We start from the raw sequence: 24,756 nt of genomic DNA, 5'->3' as shown, positions 1-24,756 counted from the left end.
TAGTTCAAGCTGCAACTGCTGAATGCTCTTCACAGAGTAATCAGTGTGGTGACTCTTTTCAGTATGGAGATGGAAGAGGGACATCTGGTTATTATTTAACTGATTTGCTGTATTTAAAACTTTTACACAAATATGGGGGCCTCTTTAGTCGCTAACTCTTCTGCTCCAACTGTTTTTGGGCAAGTTGTTAATGTTAATACTGTTTGACACACAGAAAGTCCTTAATTTTTACCAAATATTACCAAAAATGTTCTTAGGTCATAATAAATGAAGTTAAACATTGATATAAAACTAAAACTAAAAATCAATCAAGCTAAACATTAAATCAATCATTTAGTACAAAAGCAGACAACCCATATGAGAATCAAGCTAAACATTGATATAAAACTAAAAAAACCAAAATCAAAGATCTAACAAAACATAACACACCAATTCCCAATTCAAATGAATTGATTGAGCTAGGATACCAAAACAGAGAGGGAGAAACACAGAATCAAAGAGAGATCAGAGTCAATGAACACTCACTCGAACCCACTTGTTTGACTCTTATGGACATATTGTCAAACGGATGGTGTGCGAAATTTGTGAATGCAATAACAAACATCAAGACAATACAGAAACATAAAAATCTAATATCAAAATCTCTACATAGAAAAAAAGAAACAAATTGCAAACCAGAAAATCATGTACGCCGGTTTGAGAGCTGATATCACATAAAATATATATGGTTTTATAGAATCGGTCATCGACTCACCGCCATAGAAAGCTCTGTAGCCAGATGATCTAGAAGTTATACTCGGCACACTTTGCAGATTTCTTTTCCAGCAGACGTGATCGACCTTCAATTTTCTTACAGCAACAACGCCGAGAAATCCCATGTTTGCTGCAGGAACACATGGCATGGAAAACAAAATCCCCTGCTGTTCGAAGTCTCCGACGAAGTCTCCAAAAACTCCACCCACGGCTTCGATTTTCACCTCCTCTCTCTCTGTCTCTTGCAGTTAGGGCTTTTTGAACGTGAGAAAATAAAACACTGAGAATAAAAAAAACAGAGGAATATCTGCATTCCAAAGGTAATAAAAGTGAACAGTTGTCGGTGTTGCAATGGCGGTGGTCGTTGCAAGGAGAGGTGGTCAGTGGTTGGTGGTCGCGATGAGTGTAGGAGAGAGAGTAGCGTTTGAAAGTATGAAAGAGATAGGAGCAACAGAGGAAAGTTGAGGGGAGAGATAGAGAGAGGGAAAAGGTTCTGTTCAAGAAGAAGAACAAAGGGGGAGAGAGAGAGAGAGAGAAGAGAGGGAATGGGGGAGGAGACGTGGGTAGGTGGAAGGCTGAGGGGAACAAATGTTTGGGCGGGAATGAAAGTCATCTCAACCATTGGCATTTAAAAGAATTGATCTGAGCCATTCAAATAAAATGTATGTGTGATACATTTTGTATATTTTCAAAAACTTTCTTGCTATATTATATAGATATATATATATATATTATATTTATAAAATATAAATTATATGGGACGGAGCTGTGTGTTTTGAAAAGTTGGTAAAAAGTTGATTTTTTTATATTTTGATTTTTTTGGTAACTTTATTGGCAAAAAATTAAGAATTGTTTGGGATGTCCTAAATAAGTGTACTTTTTGACTTTTTGGACTAAGAAGTTGAGGAAAAAATATGATTGTTTGGGTTAACTTTTAGATTTTTTATGAAAAAATATTTATTAAAAAATTATATAAATTAGTGTGTAAGGAAAAATTAAGATTGAGAATTGTATAGCGGTACTTTTTGACTTTTGATGAATGGTGATAATTTTTTGACTTTTTAACTTTTTTTTAAATTATCAAACTTGACCTAATTTGTTTTGGATAAAAAAACTGACTTTTTTTACTTAAAAAGTTAAAAAGTCAAAAAAAAATTGACTTTTTAATATGTTCACAAAATGGCCCAATTTTTCCCTAATATGAGACCAAAACGGACCGAAGAGAAGGGGAACAGAAAGGAGACGTATATCGGGAAAATTCGGTTGATTTCTGTTTCAGCAGGTTAGAGAGAGAGAGAGAGACAGAGAAGAAAAAAGGTTGGATCGAATTGGGAATGGCGTCGGTGAGGTTAGTAGCCCTAAAAGCTCTACATGGATGGTCAATAATGTCATCATCATCGCTCTGCAACCACTCTCATTCTCTTCTCCGCCACCGTACTCCTCACCATGCCTTCTCCATCCGACCTTTCTCCGCCATCATGTCGCCGCCCTCCACGGCTGTCCTCTACGACCACCACGGACCTCCCGACACCGTCACCAGGTCCATCTCTCTCTCTCTCTCTCTCTCTCTCTCTCTCTATGGCTCTTCATGTTTCACAAATCACTCTCTAATTGTCAACACTAAAACTACTTAATGTCTCTACTTTGTTAAATTATGTGCAGAGTAGTTGAGGTTCCACCAGTTGAGCTCAAAGAAACCGATGTGTGCGTTAAAATGCTCGCTGCTCCTATCAATCCCTCTGATATTAACCGAATCGAAGGTCTCACTTCTGCTTTATCTATTTCACTTTATATGTGTAAATTTTGTCTTGTTTGGCTTTGTTCTATTGCTGTTGTTTTGATGAGAATTGAAGATTTGAATTAGGCAATGTTTGGTTGCTAAGAAAATGTTTGAAGCAGGGAATTTTGATTTTGGATTTCAGTTTTTTCGTGCATTAGGAAAGAAACGTGATTTATTTATGTTAACAATATAATATACTATACACTATAGTGCATTTGTAGGCTGGCATTTGTAAGCTGTAAAGAGCTCACCCACTACCATCTTCAGCTTTGACAGACGCCTTTGTATTATTTTAATGTATATTTTCGATTCCAATTGTCTCCCTCTCCTCTCTATAAAGAGAGAGGGCTCATTCTCTTGTATTTACACAATAACACACATCAATCAATACATCTATCAATAATACAATTTTCTTTATACATCAATGTTTATCATGGTATCAGAGCAAGGTTAAGAACCTGGTCATTCTGTTTCACCGGCGGGCGGCAGCCTCGTCTTGGCCGCCCGCCGGACCTCTACACATACCTTCCCTCCGCTGCCACAAAGTCCATAGCTCAACTCTTCTCTGCCTCACACATATTTGTTCATCAATGGCGACATCGAGCCACCATCGTCTTCTCCTCCAACTATCAATCCTCCTCGGCCTTCTTGCCCATCGCGGCAGCCACCGCCGCCGACCTCGGCCCCGACGCCGCCTTGTAACGCGCTACACAGTTCAATTTCACCCCACAACTACGCAACAACTCCACATTTTACATTTATTTTTTAAGGACGGAACCAACCTCTCCGAACACAGAGTCCAAAGCGCCATCAACAAGTCCAACCAAGGACCAGTAGTCAAGGATCAGGGTCCGACTCGATGATCCCCCTCTCAACAGCCGCCTGAGCCGTCAACTTCGACGATCTCCGCAGCACGTCACGCAGAGCCATGGGGGAGCCGATCTTGCTCCCATCGCTTTCTACCTTTGTCCACCCCCTTCCTTGGCCTTCTTTCTGAGTTAACAAACAAACCCAGATTTTCTTTCCCTCTCTCTCTCTCTCTCTCTCTCTAGTGGCTCAAACAGGTGAATAAAGGCAGAGAGATTCAGAGTCCAGAGCATTTAGAAGAGACATCATAATTGACAAACCCATCCTCCCACTCATTATACCCCATTACACATAACCCATTTTTTTATTCCTTTTTCATTCTCTCGGTGCATAGCCCACCAACTCACTCTCCCTCTAACATAATAATTCTCCACCGAATTGAACACCCAGAGAGGAATATATATTGTATTAAAAAAAAAAAAAAAAAAAAAACATCATTTTTCCACCCATGCACTTTCATCTCTCTCCTCTTTCCCCTTTCCACCTCACCATTCTTTTTTTTTATTCAACCCACTTCCCCCCATTTTCTATACACTTTTTTATTCTACACTGTTCTCTCCCCACCGAGCCACAAAATGATCTCACACTCTCTCTTCCTGGACCCAAATCATCATGTACCTCACACACTCTCTCTCTCATTTTTTTTTTTTTTTTACTTTCCAACTCCAGGCACATGCTTTTGTCATTAATATATTATTATTATCCTTATTATTTTTATTACAACAAAAAAAAAAAAAAAAAAAAAAAAATCCCACACACCGACGGGAATTGCCTCTTCCCCCTTAATACATTTTTATTATTATTATTCTTTCAAAAAAAAAAAAAAAAAAAAAAAAAAAACTCATCCACCATCCAAACTTTATTTTTTATTCTAACTTTATTTTTTTATTATCCAGCTTCAGTGGTGCTCTTGATTCGCCCTGTTCCCACTCCTACCTTTATTATTTTTCTTCATCTTTATCTATCAAACATTTCCAAATTTGCATAACAGTCCATATTTTATTCATGTCGGGGCTCACCCCGATCACCATTTTACATCAAAAAAAAAAAAAAAAAAAAAAAAAACAACAACCCAACACACACAACCCCAACAACCACATCCACAGGCGGGATTTTTCTTCTCTACTCTGCAGCCGGTCTCTTCTTCTTGCCTCCGTCCTGGGCGGCCCTTGCCGGTGTTGCCTCCGTGTTTCCCACTCCACTGGGCACGATCACTACTCCCTGCTCCTCCACTGCATCATATGGCGGCCCTCCAAATCGGAACATCACGGTAGCCTTCCGCTTCAGCTCCTTGTTTTCTGCCCTTAGCACGCTTATCTCTGCTCGCGCATCCTTATACATGCGTTGGAGCAGAGCCAGCTGGGAGTTTAATTGCTGCACCTCATTTGTCCTACTCTGCAGCCGGTGCGACAAGTTTGTGACCGCCGTCATGGACTCCACACATGCCTTTAAAGTATACTGATTCGCCTCCACATCCATTTGCACTGCCATTTTTTGCTCCACCGACTGCATCGGAAAGTTCAACGGAGCAAACCCAGTGGTGTTTGGTTGAGGTTCACGGGACACCGCACCCGTTATCTCTCTTGTTGACTCGTTGAGGTCGGGAAAGAGAGTCAGCAGACCACGGGACGACGAAGCCATTTTCTCTCGCAACAGAGTGTTACAGACTCTCTCTCTCAGCACAACAGTGTTACAGCCTCTCTCTCTCAGCACAACGAAGAGTTTTACAGAGGATTTCGCAGGTTTCTTGCTTCTGCCTCGGCCTCAGGCTCTGTCTTGGTTAAATAGCCGAGGCAGCCACGCGCATCGCGCGCCTCTCGACGCCAGACAAACGGGCACGCCAGCCAAAGCACTCACGTGCCTCGCCATCATATCTGGCACGCCTTTTGATGCATCGGGCACGCCTTTTGATGGCACGCCTTTTGACAGATTGGGCACACCTTTTGAGGGCACGACTTTTGAGGGCTCGATATATATCTACATGTATATTTTTTGGGCAGCCTATCTACACACTCATACAGTGTCTTCTACACCGGTCAGCTTTATCAATCCCTTTGTTTCAACCTCAAATAGGTTTCTATCTTCACACCTATTTGAGTTTGAGGGGGGGTTATACATATATCATGGTGAGCACAGTTACACACCCTGCGAACCACCCAAGCCACCCCATGGCGCACTCCCTAAGTCGCCCCCTTGGTGCACCACCACAAGCTTCTACAACGGTCCGACATGACCCCATAAACTGTCCCGACATTGATTCCGGTCAGCTTCTACTACGGTCCGACATGACCCCATAAACTGTCCCGACATTGATTCCGGTCAGCTTCTACAACGGTCCGACATGACCCCATAAACTGTCCCGACATTGATTCCGGTCAGCTTCTACAACGGTCCGACATGACCCCGTAAACTGTCCCGACATTGATTCCGGTCAGCTGCTACATCGGTCCGACATGACCCCGTAAACTGTCTGCTACAACGGTCCGACATGACCCCGTAAACTGTCTGCTACAACGGTCCGACATGACCCCATAAACTGTCTTCTACAACGGTCTGACACGACCATACCGTGTCTCCTATCCTGTTTTATTTATCAGTTTATTTTTCTGTTTGGTTATTCTCTCCAAACTCAAGTTGGTTAGTTCCTACCCTCCTTGAGTTTGCGGGGGGCTGTTAACAATATAATATACTATACACTATAGTGCATTTGTAGGCTGGCATTTGTAAGCTGTAAAGAGCTCACCCACTACCATCTTCAGCTTTGACAGACGCCTTTGTATTATTTTAATGTATATTTTCGATTCCAATTGTCTCCCTCTCCTCTCTATAAAGAGAGAGGGCTCATTCTCTTGTATTTACACAATAACACACATCAATCAATACATCTATCAATAATACAATTTTCTTTATACATCAATGTTTATCAATTTATATGATCCTGAAACTATAACTGTTATTTTGTGACATTGTTGTGTTGAGTTTTTACTTCTTGAGAAGCATAGAAAATCAAGTTTGCCAGTTTCTCAGCTGCCAATCATCGGATGATACAAATGAAGAGGCACATTCATATACATAGATACATAGACACGAACCTAACCACATGTAGAATGCGTGATGTGTGTGTAGAAATAGATGATAGATGTAACCGTCATCTGAAAGAAGGAATTTGAATGTAGATGAGGGAGGTAAAAAATTGAAAAATCAAAAAATGCATGACATAGGCATTCACACCAAGTGAGTTGTGTGCTTGCTTTATATAATATAATAGATAGTAGATGTATATATGTATGTATATGTACCCAAATGCACACTTGATTTTTTGCAGTGAGCAACTCTGCTTATGAAATCGTAATTGCATTGTAGGCGTATACCCGGTGAGGCCACAAGTGCCATCAGTTGGAGGGTACGAGGGGGTTGGACAGGTACACTCTTTAGGATCTGCCGTTAAGGGTATCTCTCCTGGCGATTGGGTCATCCCATCTCCGCCTTCTTCTGGTACGTTCTTTGCAAATGTTTATATTTTGACATTACAAAAAAAAGTCATTCATTTCTTTTTTTACTCTTTCTTATTCTGCTTCTCTACATTAAATGCAATTTAAATATTTGGAATTTTACAAATTATAATGTTTATTGTGGTCATGATAGTGGATGATTATTGGGCTGTGAACTACGGTTGCCTTCAATTTTCTTGTCACTAGCCTAAATGATTAAGTAAGAGAGCACACGCACATTTGGCGTAATCACATGTGAGAAATTTTGCATCAAGGCATGTTATACGTGATTTTATTGATCATAGAGCATGACAAAATTTCCCTCTGCTTAGGGACATGGCAGACATATGTCATAAAAGATCAGAGTGCCTGGCACAAAATTGATAAAGACACACCAATAGAATATGCTGCCACAATTACTGTTAATCCTTTGACTGCACTACTAATGCTTGAGGACTTTGCCAGTCTAAAATCAGGTTCTGCCATTGCCTTTGAATCTTTCCTTCTACTATTACTCTTGTTTTCTTTTTCTTTGTTCTTTTTTTTCCTTGCTTTCCCCCTGAATAATCTGAATATGAACTTCAACAGGAGATGCTATTGTGCAAAATGGGGCCACAAGCATTGTGGGGCAGTGCATTATTCAGCTTGCTAGAAATCGAGGCATCCGTAGCATCAATATAATAAGGGACAGGTGCTTATTGGGTAGCTTACTAGTTACTACAAAAGTTTGAGCTTATGGTCATCTAGGTTTATCAATACATGCTCTTTTTAAGCTTAGATATATAAAATGGAATTTATGTGTGCTCTTGTCTGTATGCATGTGTTTGTTGTCTCTTGTTAAGGTCTACGTTTTTCTTGAAATTTGGTTAATATGCTTTTATCATAGTAGAAAACATAATGGAATAACTTTCATAATATTCTTGAAATCTGTTTTTGTTTTGTCTGACAAGTTAAAGTTTAAAGCCAGGTGACCTATTCTAATTACTCTTGGCCTTCTGGTTATTTTATTTTTGCTTTTTTGCTTTTTTGCATTTTGCTAGAAGCTGTTACAAACTAAAAGGATTGATAACATATCCCACATGCCCTTCCCAAACCTCAGATTTTTCTTTTCTCATAAGCTTAGAGGCCAGTTTTTTTAACTATTCTATTGTTGTTGATAAGATGCCTTGAACCCTTAGGTGGACACGCATAATCCTTTGTTTTCTGGGATGCTGTTTGGGTGTATTCTTAATGATTTTGGCATGCGTTTTGGTTTCATGCTTCCTTAATGTTAGCATTTTGTCTAGGAGTACACGGCTGTATGCATACTGGAGTGTTCTGTGATGAATCACCAATTACAGTTTTCTAGATTCCTTATAAGTGAAGCTTTGTTTATTTATTTATTTTTGATTGTGTACACATGGCTAAAAACTACATGGCAAGCTAAGTGGTTCTCACAACAACATATGTGATCACCCTGTACTTTGCTTTTGCCGCCCTTGCAACCCACTGGATATACTCGCCTTCCTGAAATTGTTTTGTATTGAGGCTTATACTGAGAACCACTAGGGGTCGTCAATTTTTTTTTTTTTTTTTGGGTGGGGGTGGGGATTTGACGAGGGAAGTTCTTCCCCAGAAAGAATTTTAGTGTAAACACTAAGTAGAAATTGAAATCAAATTGGTCTATCCCTTGTGATTTTCGCAAGCTGACAAATGCCCGATATAGTTGAGTGGCATAGGATGCATATTTGACTATATATCTCTTAACAGACTGGAGATCTACCATTAATTGTACACATAAATCTGGTTTCAGTAGAGCAAATCATGACAGAAATTGCCTGTATTTATTACAGGGCTGAATCAGACAAAGTAAAAGAAAAACTCAAGAAACTTGGTGCAGATGAAGTGTATACTGAGAGCCAACTGGAAGTGAAGAATGTCAAAGCTCTCTTGGTATCGTTTATCAACTTATCATAGTTGATAATGTCTAAAGTAGGGAGATGTTTATTTTGTCTCATGTGTCTGGTGTTATTGTAGAGTATGTTACGTATTCGATTTGTGTTTCACTATTGTTATTTATGCTCAGATCTCATGTATTGATAGGCAAACATACCTGAACCTGCTCTTGGATTCAACTGTGTTGGGGGCAATGCTGCTTCATTGGTTCTTAAATTCTTGAGGTCAGACATGCAATGCTAAATTCTTGAGATAATTTTGTTGTAAATTCTAGATTCATAGGACATTCATGCATTTTTGTTTTCAGGCAGGGAGGAACTATGGTAACATATGGTGGAATGTCCAAAAAACCTATTACAGTATCAACCTCATCTTTTATTTTCAAGGTAAGTCATGGAAATTTTCATGTCTTGATTTCGCAGAGCAGGTTCTTGGCAATTAGAAAATTGTGTTTGTGATACATGTACCTTGTATGGGGATGTTGAAGGATGGGGATTGCTAAAATTAGACCAGGGTGTATTTGGGTAGGTGACTAGAAAATGTTAATACCATAGCAAGCTACATTTTGAGCACTGTTGAGTTACACAAGTAATTTATTTTATGATATTGTCTTACATTCGTGATTCATCATTTTAGATGATGCTTAAGTGTATGTGTAAAACTTGTGCATAGATGTGGTGGAATCCACCACTTACTAATGCACAGATCTAATGGTTGAAGCATATCAAAGCAGTGCCGAGTGAGAAATTTCTATATTTCTATAGTGTTTTCAGTGCCAAGCTAATGATATTGTTTTCCGTTAACGTTTTTCAAATTTCTATATTTGTAGGACCTTTCCTTGAGGGGATTCTGGTTGCAGAAATGGATGACTTCTGATAAAGCGAAGGAATGCAGAAAATTGATAGATTATCTTTTGAGCCTAGTGCGTGAGGGAAAATTAACATACGAGTATGTTTATGTTTCTTTTTTTTTCTCGCTTCCCCTTTATCTTTCAGAGGGAAAAGAAGGATATTACATGTGACGATAGCTGCATTCTGGAGATTGTCAATACCCACTTTTTTTTTTTATTTTTTTAAATGCTGTTCATTTTAGTTTTTCACCTGGTATGTGGCTTATTGCCCAAATGGGTAAAACCAGGATGATCAGCTACTGAAAATTGTCATCAGTGTTGCATTTTCTGAAACCGGCAGTTGTTTGAGACAGTATTCCATGCGTAGCGTTTTTCTGAGTCATGTTATCTGTTTATAGTAACTATGAAGTTTCAAGTAAAGCACCAATGCGTTGTCTAAGTTTTTCTGAATTGTTTATTAGGTCTTTTGTTTTTTTCTTCTTTTTCCCCCGGGGGTCGCGATTACTAGGTCAAAATTTTTAATTTAAATTGTTCTCACTACTGGGTGACACTAATGATTATAAAGGGCTTTTTCATATTTTCAGCAACTGGTTTCAAATATTTTGTTGAGGTTTGAGATTGTACATTGGTTTAACTTGAAAACAGGGTGCTTTGCTTGGGTAGTGAAAGTAAATTATAAATTGCTTGACTTGTTTAATTGATTTTGTGTGAGATTGTGCTTCTATTGTCATCCCATCGTTTATTAATGTTTATATATATATATATATATTCACAAGGTCTCACTCTTTGCAGGATGGAGCTAGTTCCTTTCAGCGATTTCCACACAGCATTAGATAAGGCACTTGGAAAACTAGGGAGTCAACCTAAACAAGTGATCAAATTTTAGTCCTGACACGGAACAGAAGAAAATTGTAACCCCTTGCAAAATCTCTGGTTACATATTGGATTTTTATTCGAACATTTTCTGTTCAACTCTGGATTGTACTCTGTATTTCCCCTTTCACTGCACCGAGCGAAGACCCATACTAGTTTTGTAGCCAAAATGAGTCTTCCTGTTATTACCTTTCATTCTGGAAATTTATCTGATGCGACCTTTGGAATATGTGAGGGCATTGTGAGGGAGAAACAGTATCATGGACCAGGCAGGGTTGGATTCAAGCTGGGCCCATATTACATAATGTGGGTGTTTGAGAAGTTGCTATTTTAACAAACTATTTTAGAAGGCTAAAATTTTTGTGTTTAGGAAGATATTTGGATTTTTTTGTAATTGAATGAGATATTTATGAGAAAAAAAGTGAAATGATTATGGGTTTGATGTGACATTTTGTCTTATTGACTATTTTAGCCTATTTTGTCTTCTAATGTTATTTTAGCCAAAAAAAACTAAAAAAAATTCTTCCCAAAACTTTGAAATAGTTTCCCAAGCCTAGCTCTGCGCTGCCCAGTATCAAGTTTATATTTTAGGAGCACTTACGGACTAGTTCTATCGAGCAGATTTATTTACCTATAAGTTTTACTCTTTTTCACCTATCAATATGTCTTAAATACTATTCTGTCACCTTCTTCATCCTTATTATCAACATTATTATGACTCTCTCCTCTTCAGTTAGCAATCACTTTAGGCGCCAGAGACCCCCTTCGGTGATAGTTTCCGGCTATTTTTTTGAATTATTTCAACAAAAATAACATCTATCAACAACAAATATATTGAACAAAATCAGTAATAAATTTATCACTCAAAAGTTTAGCACCACAACAATTCACAGCATATTGAATAAAATCAATGATAAATTTTCAATGCATTAATAAAAAAATTCTAGCATAGCCACAATGGTAATTAAATATACATTTAGTGATAAATTTATCACTAATTAATTTGTATAGAATAAAAATAAAAATAGACGTCATTTACTCAATTCACATTTACATTCATACTTCTTCTCACTTGTACATATACACAGCAAGCAACTTATAAATGTATCATTGAACAACATATATGTTTTTAAAAAGAGAGAGAGAGAGAGAGGGGGGTGAAGGGTAAGATCTAAAAAAATATTGTTGCTTGGAGACATTTTGGAGTCAATTTTACTATTGAAAAACTAGATCAGTGGATCGGCAACAATAGAGTAGAGATCGGAGACATAGGATGTAGGTCAGTGATGGTTGATGCCGTTGGTGAACAACGATGGTGGATTTCGAGTGTCGATCGATGGCGGTAGCAAATGGACAACGATAGTAGCGAGTAGAAGATGACAATTGCGATGGTGGTGATGGTTGGATAATGACGATGGCAGTGGTCATGATGGCTAGATGACAGCGACGGCAGTAGTAGTGGTAATAATGAACTATGGTAGTGTAAAGGTTTTAGAGATACAATGGAGAGAGAGAGAGAGAGGAGAATATGAAAGGATTTGCAAGAGTGAGAGAAAGATAAAAGAACTTGTTTGATAATATTTTAACGAGGGCAACATAGGCAACGTAAGATTTATTAGTGCATTGAAAGAGTCAAAAGGATTTGTTGGTATTTAAATTCACTTAATGAGACTAGTTGATAGTTTACCCTATATTTTATTTCCTAGTTCATCCATAAACAAAAGTAAGTTCCCTATATGACTAGGATATTATTTAGAGTGTTTGGAAAGTGACTAATATAGTTAAAAAGTCAAAAAATTGTTCCTATTCTTCATACTTCTTGTACTTTCTTCTTCTTCTTCTTTTTTAATTTATAAAAAAGTCAAAAAATCATTCCAAATCAGTTTAATTTTTTTCACCTCATTTTAATTTTAAAAAAAAATCACTAAATAAATCACTTTCTAAACAAATTATTAGTATAATTTTTTTTTTTTATATTTCATACAAATAAAAATAAAAATCAGTTTAATGATTTGAGTGACTTTTTTAACCTAACTAGTAGTAATACATAATTTATGTTCATAATAAAGTTAACAACAATCCTACATCCACACAATTTTCCTCCCCAACAAATGAGGTGGCAAGCAAAATTTCACACTCCAATTGGTATAAAACTTGTATTATGTCTTGCCACCTCATTTGTGAAGATTGTTGATGAGAAAATTGTGTAAATGAAATATTTTTCTAAAGCTAAACAATATAAAAGGGATTTTTTTTGTAGAATCCCTGATATTAAAATTTTATAGAATAAAAGGCATTCAATATTTTCATAATATCTAAGGTCTCTCAACATTAATTCAGAGAAAATTCGATCTAAAGAATTTCTCTAGACTTTCCAGAGAAAATCGGTCTAGAGAAATTCTTAAAATTTTTCTAGACTTCTCACTCTCTAGAGAAATTCTGGACTTTCCAAAGAAAGAACTTCAACATTAACAAGAGAAAGAACCTCAAACTAATTACTAATTTTTCAAAAAAAAATTCAAAAAATTAGTTCTACAAAATGAACCAAACATCTTTGTTCTCAAATTTCTCTGCATTTGTTCACAATTTTAAGCCAAAAAAAAATTGTTTTAACCAAACCAAAAAAATTTCAGCACAATGATTTTAAACCAGAGAAAATTATTTTAACCAAACTAGAGAAATTTTAACCAAACCACAAATTTCTCTATGTTTATTCACAATTTTAAACTAAAGAAAAAAAATTTAACCAAACCAGAGAAATTTTTTCAAATTTGCATCTTTAGAATTTTACAAGTATTTTTAGGCATTATTTGTTGTAATAATCTCCACATTTCATAAAGGTTCATCAGCTAACAAGTCAAATAAATCAAAATCCAAAGTCGACACGAAACAAACTCTCGTCGAAATTGACAAAAACAACAATAATAATATGAAATTGGAATTGCTTTGCTCTACGATCCTTACTGTGTGGACCATGACTTTGAGCCATGTTGCGGATAACAGAGGGCAGACGCTACCATCTCCGACAAGAGCCATTATTCTCACTGGAGGAGAATTCAGGTCCGTCGCTGAGCAACTGTCTTTGCTTGCCTCCAGAACTGCCGACACGGAACCAATTCTTTGCCGAGGAAAATGAGCAAAACAAGTGTATTTATGTGTGTAGAGAGAGAGAGAGAGAGAGATGTTTTGGAAGTTGGCGTGGAGAAATGTGAAGCTGAACTCAGATTGGATAGATGAGATATATGGAGGTGAGAGAGATTTTAGACATCACAAAATAATATTGTGAATCTCTCTCATTACTAAAAATGAGAGAAGGACCTTAGACTAATTTTCTCATAAATAAGTTGGGTGTTTGACTAATTTGGATATATTAGTATATTTCAATTGAGGTTTAACTAAGAAATTGAACTTATGGGTGTTCCACTTTCAGTTTCCTATAAAAGGAAGAAGGAAAAATAAACTTTTGATAAAATATAATAATAATAATAATAAAATAAATCATTAATTGCGAATTACTTATGTTCTATTAGCGACAAAAACGTGATGCACACTGTGATCTTAAGCTAAATTTGCAGTCCAATGACTCAAACAAATGCTTGCTAGTTCACCTTTATTTGGTAGAATGGGAATTATTCCCGACTATTCTCTCTTGTACACCAAATAATTAACTCCTCCAACCCGTGTGACCAAAAGTAGGAAAAAGGAAAAAGAAAAGAAAAGAGTAAATTTACATGCCCTCCTTTCTGAAGATATAGTCCACTGCCTCTTCAACAGTGTCAACAACCTGCACAGGCAACATATGCAACTTTAGCTTGTAAATAAATAAATGAACTTTAGCTAAAAAGTACCATGCCCAATCTGTTTTGTTTTTTTATTTTTCCTTTTTCAAAAAACTAAAAACTAGTTTGGTAAATAACATGAAATAAAATATAAAAAAAAAGAATCATTTTCATATGGTTCTCTTTTTTTATGAGGAAAAAAATAATAAAAATATCTTTTTTATGTTTATTTTCGTCAAACTAGTTTCTATTTTTTGCAGCAGAAAAAAAAACAAAAACAAATTTTGAAAACTAAACCAAATAAAGTGATTCATGTTTGGGAAGCAAATGTACTAAGTAACAATATTATGGTTTCTAAGGAGAAATGGAACTTAAAACTGAAATTAGAGCAAATATATAGGGTTAGTTCACCAACCAGATCCGCTGGATGCTCAGCATGATTTTTCTTTCCCTTAAAAACCCCGGTCCTTGTCAGAATGGAAAACCAAGGATGTCCAGCCTGAAATGCAAAACATGAACTCCATTCCAAAAAACCCTCAAATATCTTTATGTAAATGAAGCAGTAAACAAATAATTTTTCATTCATTCTAGAGATACCAACCTGCTTTGCACCTTTGATGTCAACTGAAGGATTATCTCCTATCATGTACAGGGTTCTAAAAACATGATTTCCACCAGTTACATGATTTGCTGACTGATATGAAGAAGGCACGGTTTCCATCAGTACAGTTTCAGCATTCCTGAATACAGAAGGATTTGGCTTCCCGAAAGATGTATATTCGAGAGCATTAGGGTGAATGCTGCACGGGAAAATCAGTGTATTAGAATTGTGCATGACATGCCCAGGACTAGATTCAAATATGAGACACATTTATAAATCAAAATAACAGAGAATGAGGAACCCCTTTAAATTCAGAGTAACAGCCATATCAGTCGTTTCTCCCTAACTAGATAAATATTCCTAACTTTTTTTTTTACCTTTCTTCTAGGGGCCATTGCTTGGTGCAAAATTAGAATGCCTCAGACTGCCAAGCACAAAAATACAAGTCTGAGAGAAATCACTTTGTAGCCAAAGGTTACGTCTGCTCCTCCGAGCACCCTAGACTATTGAGGACTAGTACTGGGCAATGGTACAAGACCCAACATGTGCCCTCCGTCTTTCTCTATCATTTTTTACCATATCTCTCTAACAAAGCCTTAAATATATATTGCCAGTCACCACCATACCTCCTTGCACCCCACCACACTGCCATACCACTACTGCACTATCTCATATATATATAGGAATTCCTATACATGTATAAACATATATAGTTCACCATGTATACATAACCTCAATCCCATGAGAGTGTCATCACAACTCAATCTCCAACACCCAATCCAACCATCACCCAGCAACCAATACTATCAATCTATTTTGTCATATAAATGTATATTTCTCTATATTTAGACATACAAACCATACATTTAGAAGAAAGAGAGCGAGAGAGATGGAACCCTGGTGGCGTGAACATAAAGTGAAAGTGGAAGCATATTTAGAGAAAAAAAGGAGCCACTGTCCTCCTCAAAAAACAATCCATGAGCACGTCTTCCTATTGACTTTTTGAATGAGACAAACAAGGGAAAATTCATTATATTTCAGTTTATAAATTTGCACACACATGTTCATTCTTTGTTAATCTCACTACTGGAACAATTGGCAGACGAAGTCATAGCTAGGGAATGCTGTTAGGGAATGCTCATGTAATTTTCCCTAGAAAAGGCAAAATAAAAAGATGTAATCTGATCAATCTACAAGTTGCATCAACACCAAGCAATAATTTTATAATTAGTTTTTGTTTTTCTCCCATTCTTTTGGCAAAATAAAAAGACATAATCTGACAAATCTACAAGCTGCATCAACACCAAGCAATAATTTTATAATTAGTTTTTCTCCCATTCTTTTGGGATATAAAACATAATTTTATAATTAGTTTTTGTTTTTCTCAAATCAACACCAAGCAATAATTTTACATTCTTGGTTCTGAAACGCATTCTAAGGGGGTTGTCATCATTTTATTCATGTCATTTCATGGTTATGGCTAAAGCAGAGAGTTTAAACAAGTTTCATAGTCTTTTTTTATTGAAACAACAATCTTGAGAGTCGTCCATAATATTAATTTATCAGATATTATAACCGACTCTATAAAAGAAAATTTTCTACCTTTACCTGTTGAAGATGGATTCTAATGCAATTCTGAAAGCACCCATACCTAGTCGTTCAGATGGAAATACAGCCTACCTATCATGTCACCTCATCAGTACATTATCAGATTTTAGAAGACATTAACTCACAAAAAAAACCCAGAAACAAAGGCTGATGAAAAAGATAACATCATAACTAACCTGGTATTCAAGGTCATCATTTGCAAAATACAAAGAAGGTTGGTGTGCAATTTCCCTACCAGGAAAACCGCCAGTTCTTAAAATGTCACAGAGAACCTAAAAACCATTTATCTGTCAACTTGGGGTTCAAAGCTTTAATACTATCAAAAACAAATGACGGAATGTACATACCATTATTTATAATCAAAACATAAACAGATAAATTCAGCAACAAAAAGAATAGAACCCATATGCTTTTAGTGTATTTTTCTCTCACCAAGCCCCCCAAAAAAAAAAGTTCCCAGTGTCTTCATACTATTTGTTCAGTATTGAACTAATGTTTTATAGACATCATTGACCACAAAGTAACACAAACACAAAAGCATAGCTAGAGGTTTAAATTATCAAATGGACCAAGATTGAGGAAGAACCTGAATGTCCCTGCTCCAGTCAACAGAATCACTCACAATGAATGCTGCATGCACCCTCTGTGTGCAAGCAGTGCTTCTAATAGTGTTGTTCTGATTAACATGTCCAGTTGTCCACTTCTTAAATTGTGCCAAAGGATCAATGTTGTCAAAGCAAGATGCATATTCATCTATTGAGAAAGCATTTCTGGAAACAATATCAATAAGTACACAAGCAAACCAAAAGTACAAGTGCAGACCATGACAGGGAGTTTAGTAAACGGAATGCACGAACAGAGATAAAGCAATACAATGAGAGGCTAAATCCTTACTTGAAACCATATTCAGACATCACTGTAGCAGGTTCTCCTTTTCCCACGGCAATAATGAGATCATTCTCAAATCTGTAACATGAAGGTTGTAGTTGATTGAGGGTTGAGACACAAGACAGCACAGATCTAGATTCCATTTTTTTATTAGGACTTTATTTTTTTGGTACCCTAACTCTTTTCCTTTTTGATGCACATAATACATAAACTTTCATTATCACATGAGGTATTGTGTGATACCTAACAACATAAGCAACATCCACTAATAAAACCTCTTTAGTGCCCATGAAGTAGGATCTCTACAGTAAGGACCAAATCAAAGGCTGGACAATTAAGAGAATGGTACATTAAAGGTTACAGAAGAACAGAGACAAGATCATAGGAGATTGAAGGCCTCAGAAATCAGACCTAGGTGCTAGGGCACTCACACTTCGGAAATGATGCATCAAACATCACACACACACACACACAGACTTTAAGAGATAACTACGCATGGAACCAATACATCACATGCATATGGAGGGTACTAATTTGGTGGCCATACAACCTTGTGGCCAGAGGTGGAGCTAATGAAGGAACCAGGAGGGGTGCCCCTCAACTTTTGGGAAATTACATTTTTACCTTAGGTTTTGAAAATATTTTCATTTTTTCCCTTTAAAATTATAGATATGCGCTTTAAATTTTTCTTATTCTTCTTCCAACAAACTGAACCTACCATTAGTTAGAATATTGACAAAGATTGGCTCCTTATTTGATTCACAAATAACTTTAAAAAAAAACATCTTTCGTGTGTTTAATTGACATTTTTTTCCTTCCATTTTATATCACTTGAGAGTTCTATAGATTTTAATGTTGAGATCATTTTTTTTAGTGACATGTATGATATTGGAGTAGTTTTGAAATATTGATCTAATTTTTTTTTTTAACCAAACTAAACTTTGTGTTCCAAGATGATCTGGCCCAATAACTAAAATCCATACTCTACCACTGCTTGTGGCCCAACTGTAAAGACAAAGACTTGGGCTGTATCTGAACCCACAAAAAAACAATGCCCAATTAGTACATATTAATGTGTGTTTGGGAGAGGAAAGATTGAGTACACACCTAACCTTTGGCATAATGCACAAAGTGGTGGCCCCAAGACTTACTAGTTTGTCTGAAATTTAATATCATCATGTGGGTTCAAATACCCACAAGATGATATTAAATTTCAGACAAACTAATAAGTGAGCTCACTATGGCAGCCCACTCTATCTTAGCTGGTGGTATTGATAATGGGCTAGCAAAAGAGGAGAGCCCTCCACGTACCCATAAGACTCCTAAAGAACTCTTAGGTCCTTGGTACGACCAGCTAGAAACATTACTACAAGAACCAGCACTTCCATATCAGTTTTGTATCCAAGTTGACATTCATTGCAATGTTGCTCGTTTAAGAGAATTAGCATAGCAAATTGCATGGCTAAAAAAAAAACCAAGTTATTAGAATTAGCATAGCAACTTGCAAATTGTCAACCGATGTTATTATTGTGTTGATAAACAAATAACGTGTCAACAAATATTTAGATTATTTTAAAATACCATGCAAAAGTCAATGCCTTTCAGATATCAAAAACACTGCCAGATAAATATTGAAACTTTTGATGATACTTCACATAATTTTTAGAAGGACTTACGTGTAGGTCCTAATAAGTGGACTTATTGTCTAATAGGTCCTATTATAATTAATGACTTGCGTGTACAACTAGCTAGAAACATCACTACAAGAAATATTTAGATTATTTTAAACTACCTTGCTAAAGTCAATGCCTTTTGGATATCAAAAACACTGCCAGATAAATATTGAAACTTTTGATGATACTTCACATAACTTTTAAGGGGACTTACGTGTAGGTCCTAATAAGTGAACTTATTGTCCAATAGATCCTATGATAATTAATGACGTTTTTCATTAAACACTACTAAAACACGTCATTAATTGTTAATTTTCAGTGACAGTTTGAAAATTTTGTCACGAAAAATGTCACTAATTATAAGTTTTTGCGACAATTTAAAAAAAGTCACAAAAAGTCATTAATTTTCAACTTTTAACGATAGTTTGAAAAATTCGTCACAGAAAAATGTCACTAATTGTAATTTTTAGCAACAATTTATAAAAATCATGACAAAAAAAAAAAAGTTGCTAATTGTCAATTTTCAATTTTTAACGACATGTGCAAAAAATATCACAAAAAATTATTTTTAGCGACGATTTTACTAGAACTTATTTTCAACAGGACTTGATGGGAATTTCCAACTACTAGGACCTATTGGTAGTTTACCCTAAATTTTTTTAACTAGTGCATGAGTATGTTCTTGCCAAGTCATTCTAGTCATATCTAGTTGTGTAAGGAATATTTTATATTTTGTTTGCATGATTAAATCAGAATTACCTCAGGCCTCGTTTGGGAAGTTGGCTATTTTAATAGGCTATTTTAGTTTTTGGCTATTTTAGTAAAATAAACTTTTTGTGTTTGGAAAGATGGTTGGATTTTTTTGTAGTTGGATGTTGTATTTGTGAGAGAAAAATTGAAATGATTATGAGTTTGATATGATATTTTGTCTTATTGGCTATTTTAGCTTATTTTATCTTTTTGTGAATTTCAGCCAAAAAAAGCTAAAACCCAACTTGCTAAACAGGGCCTCAGTTAAAATATGTACCTCTTTACCAGCTGTTTGAAAGGTGTATGGCCTTGTATAACCTGCATCCCAATATTCAGTCAAATGGGATAGTAAAACAAAAGATGCTGGGAACTTTGAATGTGGGAAGAGAGGAAGAAAAATCCATTCTATGAGTTTTGGTATAGATATATGTTTGAATCCTATCAGTCCAGTAAATCATATGTACAAGGAATTTGATATGGTTCAAATAAAATGGAAAAGAGAGACGAGAAAGAAAAAAAAAAGAGCATAAAATCAGCAACCATACTATCTTTGAGAACTTCATAACTGCACCTGTGAAGGTAAAATATTGACACCCAAAAGTTTGCTCAATTCAAAGGCTCTTTTAGATTCAGGGACTCCACCTCCTGATCAAGTAGGGGGCGAAATTAAAAATAAAGAAAGAAAGAAAAATAGTGAATTTGTCATTTCTACCAATTTACAACAGAAATGACTAGTTTAATAATCCTACACAATCCTATAAGTGCATAATTCTCTAGAAAAATTCTAATATACCTACAAAAGGTTTTGGAATATGGTACAATCAACAAAAATAATCAATGTGCCAGGATATGCTTATTTAACTTTTTAGGGTTACAAAAGACAGCAGTTTAAGCTCATACTGAATATTTGAAGCGGCTGCAGATTATGATAGGAGTGTGTGTGTGTGTGTGTGTGGGGGGGGGGGGGGGGGGGGAGATACTTATTTAACCTTTTAAAAGACAGCAGTTTAAGCTCATACTAAATATTTGAAGCGGCTGCAGATTATGATAGGAGTGTGTGTGTGTGTGTGTGTGTGTGTGGGGGGGGGGGGGGGGGGGGGGGGGTGTGCCCTATGAATTAACATTGACAGGGATTGCAAGACTAACCCCTTGAGGAATAATTGCAACTACATCAGTTTCAATAAAATAGGAAAAATTCAGAGGACAAGCCAGAAACCATAACTAGTAAAATGTTTTCATCTAAGAAGCACTAACACTTCTATGGAAGAGCATGTCGCACGACACTCTATAGACACTCATAAAAGAGTCTCCAACCCTTTTTCGACATGTCTTAATTAATAATTTAAATTCATAATATCTAAACTTTACAGACACTTTGATGACGCTTGTTGAGCCCTCCGAACTCGACCAATGTAATGAACCTTTAGTAGTAATAGTGCTTTCACATTCTTTAGAAGTAATTGTTAAGTAAATGATATCTTCATATTTAAGTTATGGAATATAAAATTAGTAAAGTATTTTACTAAAAGTTCAGCAATCTCAAACATATTGATATGAGCATGTAACAGTTTGTAAAATTTAAGAATCCGGTCAATAATTTGAATGCACAAAAAAATAAAAAATAAAAAATAGAGACTAAAAATTAAAATTTTTAATAATGCACCGCTTCAATATCTTTCAAACTTCCCCTTTTTTTTCTTTTTTTTCCTTTAAAAAAAAATAGCTACTAAGCATCACATCAATGACCCACAGGAAAACTTAAATAATTAACTTCCATTAAAACAAGAGAAACCTTTGTATAAATGTTGTTTTGCCAAAACATAAAGTGAAACATGCTCTTTTATTTTTTGTGGAAAGTTTATAAGTAAATGATTAAACTTTAAATCATTAAAAGACAAATTTGTGCAGTTATATGTGGTGCACATGTTTTTGTGTGCGTGGGAAACAAATGACAGAAAGAAATATTCTCTTCTAATTTCTAATAAACATAATCAATATTAGATGTTCATAAATAGTTTATCCATCCTCTTCCCTTGCACAAGGTATTGGGAAAACTTAACATGCATACACTAACCAGTATGTTATGATTATCTTACCAATCATGAGAAACTCAACACAAATCAGTACACAAAACGATGCAGAAAAATTGTGTCATATCAATTAATACTTCAAAGGAACAACAGGATGAGACAAATGGCTCACCATTTGTCAAGAAAACATAGGGAACTTTCAAAGTACCTGACAAAACAAGAGTGCTTAGAGTTAATTAAGAGATAGAACCATTAACTAGTTGCCACTAAGTGATTGGTGATCAATTGACAGGACTATATGAACCATGTTACCATGATCAACATATGCAAACTTTGACAAACAAATACAACATAAAGCACCATTGATTAGTTGTGATTTAGGATCATAAGATTCTAATATTTTTTTTGGTCATAAATATAAATTTCAAAAACAATTTAATTACCAAGTAATAAGTTAATTATGATATAACTACCTACATGAAATGCTTTGAAACTACAGTCATATACAGAAGAGTTTCTTTCCATCATTAAAAACTCATTGTTGCTCCATTATGTGCAATCAAATACAATGTATCCAAACTCAAATTGAGTAAAATTACATTTACGCTCTACAGTCAAATCTCTAATAACTAATAAACATTGTAGACCTGACAATTATTAAGTACTAAATTTCCTCTTTATTTTCAATAAAGGAAAAACTTGTTCATGGTTAAGCAAGTTAGCTTAAAAATACAACATGCACTTCTTGTATTAACCGTAATAAATTTTTCTGGGAAAAAATATGTACTTTTAAAGGCTAAGTTGTTTATAATAATACAACATTCACTTTATTTATAGTAACAAAACTGATGCTAATAGTAATTGTTTTTAATTACACACTCATATACATGTTTATTTCCCATTCTAATAATTAAAAACATAAAAAGATTTTTCTTGAAAAATTAGTAATTATTGAATAATTGAAATATTAAGTAATCACTTTGGAACATAGTTGATTCTTCAAAAAATTATCAGTTATTAGAGATTATTAAAATTATTGAATATCAACTAATAAATGTCCAATTCTGTTTGCTTGCTGTAAAAAAAAAAGAAACAGTTATGATGTCTCCGTATTATCCTTTATTGCTTCCTCACATTTTCTCGGGAACCAAACAGACAATTAAAAGTGTCCGGAAATCACAAAGCAAAACCTATTCTGCCTTAACTTCTGCATAATTTCAACATATATATATATATATGTACATGAATTTATTGAAGAAAGTTGTTAATCAAAATGTACCGAATGAATCGTGATATAATCTTCCGAGAGCTTGAGGAGATCCTCCGATGGGAGTATTGCCGCGAAGAATGACGCCGTCGATGTCGAAAGCAATGCCGAAAGATGGCCTGATGAATAATCGCACAACGCAAAAACAAAAGAACATCATAATTTACTGTAATTATCTAACAATGAAGATGAAGATGAAGATGAAGATGAGAACGGATTTGGATCGAAGAGGACGAACCGTTGGGATGGAGAGCGAAGGTGTGAGAAGGAACGTGAGGCAGTGGAAAGCAGCAGCGAAGAAGCTGAATCTGATCTGTTTCGGCTGTGAGAAGAAGAAGAAGAAGCCTTCACGAAGATTTGGGAGAACCTCATCGCCTTCTTCTTCGCCCCTTGGATCTTCAAATCACTCTTCTAAACTCTCTCACAATTGTCTTTAGTGTGTCTAGCACTCCGTTTCGACTCAATGGCGGGGAGAGAGAAGGCGGAAAATGATTGAGAAACCAAAACAAGTGTAAATATATAGCCTACGTTTGGGAAGAAAATTTTGGGGCTTTTTTGGCTATTTTAGTCACAAAAGGCAAAATAGGCTATTTTAGCCACAAAAAACAAAACATCACATCCAACCCATAATCATTACACTCTTCTCTCACAAAAAAATTCAAAAAAGCCAAAAAGCCAAAAAGTCCTTCCCAAACCAAGCTTTTTAGCCCAGGCTAAAATAGCCAAAAAAGCCAAAAAGTCAAAAAGCCAACCCACTTCCCAAACGTAGGCATAATAAGGAAATTTACCTCAACATGACGTGAATGATGTAACGTTCAACTATTTAATCCTAAAAGTTTTCTTATATTTCATTTAGTCTCATTTTTACATCAATATGATGTGAATGATGTAAATGATCTGATGTTTTATTCTATAATTTCAAAATTTATTGAAATCTGATGAACATTAAATGTTTTTCATCCTATATTTTCAAACATTATTGAAATTTGATGAACATTAGATGTTTGAAATCTAATGTTTGTAACATGACTCTGATGTTATTAACATTGTATCTGATGTTATTAACATTGTAATGGGACCTTTCAGTCTATAAAAAAACTTTTAGGACTAAACAGTACATAAGTTATTAATTTGGAATTTATTGGTGCATCCCCATATAATAAAGGGTTTGCTTAACTTAACAAGCGCGATAACAGCATTTTCAACGTTTTTTATCAAGTAAAAACTTGATAAAAAAATTTAATTGATATAATACATTTTAATGATAAATTTAAAATTTAAGGTTAAAAATTTCAAAGTTCTATTAAAATTTTTACGAAATGTCTTATATACATCATGTGCGTCTTACATTTATGCGAGGCATAGTAAAAATTTTGATAGAATTTTAAAATCTCTAGCATTTTAAAATCTCTAGCATTTTTGTTAAGATTTTTATCAAATTTTATTATAAGTTTGATTATTCAAGATGATGTTCGGGAGGATATTCGAACAAATGTTCAGCCATAAGTGAAAATTGACATTTAGATATAATAAAAAGAAGTTCAATTGTTTGGGAGAATGTTCGGACGAACATTTGATCTAACAACTACCTATAAAATTTGATGAAAAGAT

At 35.4% G+C, this 24,756-nt stretch overlaps 2 protein-coding genes across 3 annotated transcripts; one reads left to right on the top strand and one right to left on the bottom strand.

Annotated features, from left to right (window-relative positions):
- The first annotated feature begins 1,974 nt into the window (after positions 1–1,974).
- On the top strand, positions 1,975–10,996 carry LOC114285574 (Polyketide synthase, enoylreductase family protein). The gene is made up of 10 exons (XM_028228614.2): positions 1,975–2,293; positions 2,416–2,513; positions 6,764–6,895; positions 7,224–7,367; positions 7,480–7,582; positions 8,724–8,823; positions 8,974–9,050; positions 9,134–9,212; positions 9,656–9,774; positions 10,469–10,996. Exons 1-10 carry the CDS (start codon positions 2,088–2,090, stop codon positions 10,560–10,562), a joined length of 1,152 nt encoding a protein of 383 aa, XP_028084415.2. The 5' UTR covers positions 1,975–2,087; the 3' UTR covers positions 10,563–10,996.
- A 2,294-nt stretch (positions 10,997–13,290) lies between these two features.
- Positions 13,291–23,667, bottom strand: LOC114285575 (mitochondrial hydrolase YKR070W). Of its 2 annotated transcripts, XM_028228618.2 has the most exons (13): positions 23,384–23,667; positions 23,158–23,264; positions 22,051–22,086; positions 20,420–20,493; positions 20,126–20,166; positions 17,432–17,503; positions 17,124–17,307; positions 16,714–16,809; positions 16,538–16,605; positions 14,930–15,128; positions 14,744–14,827; positions 14,281–14,333; positions 13,291–13,647 (listed from the first exon to the last, which is right to left on the bottom strand). In XM_028228618.2, exons 1-13 carry the CDS (start codon positions 23,515–23,517, stop codon positions 13,563–13,565), a joined length of 1,233 nt encoding a protein of 410 aa, XP_028084419.2. In that variant the 5' UTR covers positions 23,518–23,667; the 3' UTR covers positions 13,291–13,562. The 2 variants fall into 2 exon arrangements, with proteins under 2 accessions (XP_028084419.2, XP_028084420.2); XM_028228619.2 differs by lacking the exon at positions 22,051–22,086.
- Positions 23,668–24,756: the final 1,089 nt, after the last annotated feature.

The sequence above is a fragment of the Camellia sinensis genome, chromosome 3 (genome assembly GCF_055761805.1).
Source record: "Camellia sinensis isolate YWXY chromosome 3, ASM5576180v1, whole genome shotgun sequence".
Taxonomy (NCBI): Eukaryota; Viridiplantae; Streptophyta; class Magnoliopsida; order Ericales; family Theaceae; genus Camellia; species Camellia sinensis.
This window is presented reverse-complemented; position numbering and strand designations above follow the sequence as displayed.